The 6000-nt window shown below is 41.9% G+C and overlaps 1 protein-coding gene across 2 annotated transcripts in view; it reads right to left on the bottom strand.

The window, feature by feature from the left end:
- IMMT (inner membrane mitochondrial protein) overlaps positions 1-5108 on the bottom strand; it is a 472217-nt gene extending 467109 nt beyond the window's left edge. Inside the window, exon 1 of one of the 2 annotated variants that reach the window (XM_085642618.1) lies at positions 4861-5108. In XM_085642618.1, coding sequence (XP_085498744.1) covers positions 4861-4899 — 39 coding nt within the window. In that variant the 5' untranslated portion in view covers positions 4900-5108. The remainder of the gene's footprint in view (positions 1-4860) is intronic. The other variant, XM_085642619.1, reaches the window with a different exon arrangement.
- Positions 5109-6000: the final 892 nt, after the last annotated feature.

The following is a 6000-nucleotide window of genomic DNA, read 5'->3' on the forward strand; positions in this document are numbered from 1 at the left end:
AACCATACTCCTCAAACTTTGCAGGCATTTTTTTTTTAACTGAATACTCCATCTCGCCCCATCATCACTGAAACACATCCCTTGAGAGGAAATGGATTGTCCATGTGGAGTCATCTGCCCGCCAGACTCATGTTGTACGTATTCTTCAGCACTCCCACCAGGATCTTCAGACATTTCAACTGCCAAATCGAGGAAAACCCTAGTAGAAGCATCTTCATTACCACCAATTGCCACATATTACTCTCCACAGACACTCTGCTGAGATTCTACACTGATGCTTCATCCTCTTGCAGCACCATTAAGCAGCTCAACAATCCTAATGGGGCTTAACCACTTACAACCACCTCTCTTGCATTTCAACTTAGGCCCGGCAAACTGCCTCCACCCCACACACACACACATACATATATAACCAGAGAAAGACCCCCTTTTCTCTGCCTGAACTGCAATTTCATCCACTGCTTACATCGGTCTGGTCCATCCAGTATCTCCTGGAAGATGGTGCTTCTAGGCTTCCCCACTACAGCTGAAATTCCCAATTTATTTTTCAGTCATGAAGGCGCCAACCTTGTGTCAGTTCTACAGCCTATTAACAGCTCAAATGGAGGAAAACATGTGCACATGGAGTGATTTTATAGGAAAGTAACATGGCCATCAACACTTACCCCACTCAATGCCTCTATTGACAGCCAATTGAACGGATTCTTTTATAACACAGTTAAACCATTCGGTCTGTCAATTCAGGGTGGTACATAGCTATCCTCTTATGTTTATCACCATATTTTTCCAAGTACATACTGAATTTTGTACTGGTAAACTGTGGCCCATTGTCGTATACAAGGAATTCTGTAAGGCCATCCCCGCAAAACACATCTTCGAGAAAGCTGACAACACATCCACTGTCACAGTCTATACAAGATTCACCTAGGATCACTTAGAATAATAATCCACAAGTGTCAAAGTACACATCTTTCTTCTGGCAGGAACACAAAACAGCCCTAAGAAGTCTACGCCCAACTTCCAACACCCCTTCAGGAGAGCAACCCAACATGGAATCTCCAATGTATCACTCCAGTTGCAGGGTTCACAGTGTTTCTCCATTTTCTCATTTAGGCCAAGCCATCAAAAGTGTTTGTTGCTCTGTCTCGTGGTCACAGACATTCCCATGTGTCCCTTGCTGCACTGTGCATTATAGTACCCCTCAGCATACTCGGCGGAACCCCCTTATCACCTCTCATGAGCAACCCACCAGCCCAGGCACCTCTCCTTGAATCTTGATAAAAGACTTGATTTCCCCTAGCAACTTCCTCTCATGTGTCCACTGAACATCTAGATACCCCTTGACTTCCCTCACGACAGGATCATTTTCTAAATCCCTCATCCAATTATCCTCTGTACAAATGTTAAGTGTCCTACCATAATGGATTCCCAAGACCAAATCAGATACACTAAATATATAATCTCACCTGCCTGCTTATCCTATGCAACCTACCCAAGCAAAGATAATTTGGACATACAATCTGCTTGTTGATTTCTCTTCCAGGCTACATGTTCAATTTCAAGCTGGAAGTTCGGAAATCTGGCCGTTATTTTCCTACCTCCGCAAGCAGAAAACATTTTCAATAGCAACTTATGGTTAGTCCTCAAGATAAATGTAATACCCCAAAGAAGCATGCAGAAATGTTCTACTGCCTAAGTGCAGGCCAGCAGCTGCCTTTCGATCACAGAATTATTTCTTTCAAACTCTCGCAGAGCTTTAGACCAGTGTGCGCCTACCCACTTTTTATGGTCTTCACTTTGTTGCAAAGCAGCACCCACCCCGCATTAGGGGACACAATACACCTTTCCCCAAAAACAAACAGTGCAAAGCAAGGGGAGTGTACAGTGTCATTCTTAAGCGAATCAAAAGCAAAGCACTCTATTTTTTTATCATAATGCACATTTTTCTTGACCAATGCACCAAGTAATTCCAATTTTACAGAGTAATTCTTAAACTTTGCATAAAATTCTGTGAAACAAGCAAATGACATGAGTTGCTCTTTGGTCGCTGGTTTGGCAGTTTGCAGAATAGTCAGAATGTGGACGTTTTTTGGCTCCATACCATCCTTTGAAAAAGCTCCCTTCATCCTGAAATCCTACTATTCCACATTTTCCCCAAAAATAAGAGTATCACCTTGAAACTTAATGGACCGATCAACATCTCACAAACACCCTTCCCCCCACCCCCCAATTCTCCTTCATTATTCCCTTGGAATAAAGAGGGAGTGCTCAGAAGACCAAAGAGCAAGAATTTAAACTGGAACATCTCCTCTGATTCCACAAAAACTGTCAGGTGCCTGGAATTATTTTTCCAGCACCAGTGCTAGTCTAATCTAATGTTGAGAATACTGCTGCCCCTTTCACAGTTGAGATCATTGCGTACATATTGGGTAAAGCATGAAGATCTACTCATATAGATAGCATCATTGAGACTGCGAAGGTCAACAAAGAGGCAGATTTCCTGAGCTTTTAAGCAAAAGAACAAAAAGGCCAGACTTGGTGAAGATTCTATATATAGAACTGTATGTTCTCACACAAATCTAGCAGGATCTATTTCAGCTCATCCCTATAGGACAAGAAAACATTCCTCACCTTGTGCCTAATAGGAACAGCCGTATGCATGAACTTAGTGTGGTGCACTCAAACTCTGTATTGCCATAACTTATCAGTGAAATCTTCCCCAAAAATCTCTTTGTAATCCCTCCTACCATATCACTCCTGTTCTCATCTTACACCTAGCACCACCATGTCTATCATCTATATCAACTGCTCTGAAATCCAGTAGTGAAGAGCAAGCTTGCATGAGTAATATTTACCCATCCTTTCTTGTTTGCAACATGCAAGGCAGTATGAGAAAACTGCACCAAAAGAGGCTCAAAGAACGTTTTATAATTTGAATACCTATGGGAGCTGATTTTCATAGTAAGACTATTAATTTTGGTTTACTTTACATGAATAAGCTGCATCACTTAAATAGTGTTTATTTGTGTGCACAAGCTATGCACGTTCATGTTTTCACAAGCACATTCATGTTTTGTGTGCACAAGCCCTGCACTTTCATGTTTTCATTAGGTTTCAGAATATCAATCAAGATTTGTAAAGAGCAGCTGCTTCACCCGTGAGGGTCTTGAGGCGCCTATTATTTTAACTAAGCTACAAACCATGGTCTCTGCTTGCATGTAAAAAATAACGTTTCACTAACTTCCCTGGGGAAGATGTTCTGATCTTTCAACAGTGCATGGCCAGTCGGTTGAGTCTACGTTAACATGTTGATGTTATTTATGTGCAAAATCAGTTCATTGTTTTTCCTCTTGTGTTTTGCATTAATAACAAATTGTGTGCACTTTCAGCCATGCAGGTGCATGTTATTTTCAAATAATGTGATTGATGATGTGTAAGTAACGTTTCCGTGCTGTACATTTATATTAGAATGTGCTATGAAAATGGTGCATTTTCGATTTGGGAAACAATAAGGATTGCTATGGAAATTGTGTGCTTGCTTTTTGGGGAACAGTCAGAAAGTTATTTATTTTACTTTTAGCTTCCGAGTAGTGAGGGGTGAGGCTGAGAGGTAGCAGTTTTGCTTAGTCTTTGAATGAGGCCGACCTTAACTAAGTCTGCCTGACACTTAGCTACGACTATGCTTTTGCTCACAATTTGATTGCACTATTTCTCCAAGACGGATAAACTAAGCTTTTGCCTGCTGTAATGATTACTTTGGCTATTAAACAGATCTTTAAGAACGAGATTAGTGCCTCAAGCATTTTCCTTAATATTGGCTAAATAGGACACCAGGATTTCTGTATTTCTCGTGACTTGACACCCATAAAATTAGATGTGTGTGCGCGTACACATACCTTTAGAACTAAAAACACTCCTCTAACCTAAGGTGGGCACACATCTATAGTAGTAAATAGAGTCTGAAAACATTTGATGTATGATAGGGCAGTTTTATACAGCACAACATCGTCAAATGGAAGGCCTATAGACACTAAGATACTGAAACCTGTAGCATAAAACAAGCAAAACTGCTACTAACTTGAGGGCTGGGAAAGGTGTGCTTAAAGTGTTCACATTAACACCAAATGGTTAATTTTGATTTAATGCAAAGCTGGAGTACTTTACGAGTGGGCAGCCGGCAGCGAGAACTTTTTTCTAACACAATATCAGGAAAATCAACAAGTTGGCTGAAGAGTGTGCATGAAGGGGTAACGCGAAACTGTGCAAACACCCCGTGCATAACTCTCAGCCTATTCCTTCCTCCTGTTGAATTAACTTTTAAATAGTGAGGGATACGGCCGCCGGGTGAAATGAATCAACAAGGTCACGTCCTTCTAGCCAAGGGTGTTAAAAAGTTCAGGCCATTTCCCTACAAAGTATCCCTCAAGGTGTCAGGACTTTGTGCAAGACCTTCTTTCTGGTCACTCGTTGAACTTAGTTAACTAGGCAGAATGATGGAGAGACATGTGATGCCAAATTTAAACCGCCGCACGCGCCCCTTCCAAAGTGTGAATAACTGCAAACTGTGAAAAATACAGGTAACCCGCCCCCTCTGGCTAAACCGCCACTCTCATTGGCGAAAGTTTAGGTCTTTTAGGGAACGAGCCACTAGGGATGGCGAGACGTACTATCTGACAGCGACTCACGCTGACAGGGGGCGGACTCATGAGGTGAACTTCAAGAAGGATAGTGCCTTATCTTCAACGTCCGCGACTTGTATATAAGGATTGTGCGTTTCTGTCATTCTACCATGGTCATGATGAAAACCAGCATGTTTCTTTTCACCCAGCAAACTCATTCATATATCACATGGTTTCTTACCTGGGCCACTGGTCCTGCTCTGCGGCACACACGCAGCATCTCTACAGTGATGTGAAGACTATTGGACGGCAGTTAATAAAGCATCACCGGCGAAGGACCTTGTGGAGTTGTCAAATGAGTGAGACGGGGAAGGACAGCGCCTTTCTTTGGAGTGCGTGTGGGTCACAGCAGCTGCCTTCTCATACAGCGCTCTGGTGGCAGAGTCGTGCTCTCACTATAGAAAGAGGACTAGAATGCCAAAGCTCCTCCTCGACGCGCGTTTGCAGGCGCGTTTTAAAAAAAACAAAAGTAAACATTTCACAGTGACAAAGAGTAGTGCATACAACATAAGTTATATTCAAACTATGAAAACAAAATCTTTCATTTATTTTCAAAGAACTAACTTTATAATAATCTGTAGTAAATATTTTTTAAATGTACTGTTTTATTCTAACAAAATACGAGATACCGAGAAATTCTTAAATTCGGAGAGTAAATAATAATAAATGCACATTTTCTTGCCGTCATTGTGTTCTGCATTGGTTCTAATTATTTACAACATGGCCGGCGTCCTCGCTGTCTCGCAGGCATGGACGCTACACAGTTACACCTTCCAATGTTATTGCTCTTTCCATGACTCAATTCAGCGGCAGTGTGGCGGGGGAAACCCGTATGGTGCGCAGGCGCAGATGAAATACTGAACGTGACGTACAACGTAGTAGGCACTGTAGTTCTTCTGCCAATATCGACCGAGGCGATATAAGCTTTATTGATGTGTGTTGTTAATGCGTGATAGTGATCTCAGACTCATTGCCCCGTTAGGTCACAGGTCCTACAATTTATCTCTGGGGTTATAATCCTTTTTCTTTCTCGACTATACAAATCTCGGACTCCGGGTTCCAGCTTCTAATCCTTAAGAATTCTCATGCCTTTTAAGATTGTTGTTGTGTAAACACCAACTACGCGATGTAGTTTAAGTTTAAGTTTGGCTCAGGTAGACCTGTTGAGTTCTGCCCTTATGTATCTGATATCTGCATTGTTACATAACGGGGCATGAGAGAGAAGTGCTTTCTGCCAGGCTAATTGCGAGGAATATATGATGGGGTTAGTTAGTATTGAGCCTTGCCAAAGTTAATATCATACGTTATTGGAGGGCCATGT

The sequence above is a fragment of the Triturus cristatus genome, chromosome 2_2 (genome assembly GCF_964204655.1).
Source record: "Triturus cristatus chromosome 2_2, aTriCri1.1, whole genome shotgun sequence".
NCBI lineage: Eukaryota > Metazoa > Chordata > Amphibia > Caudata > Salamandridae > Triturus > Triturus cristatus.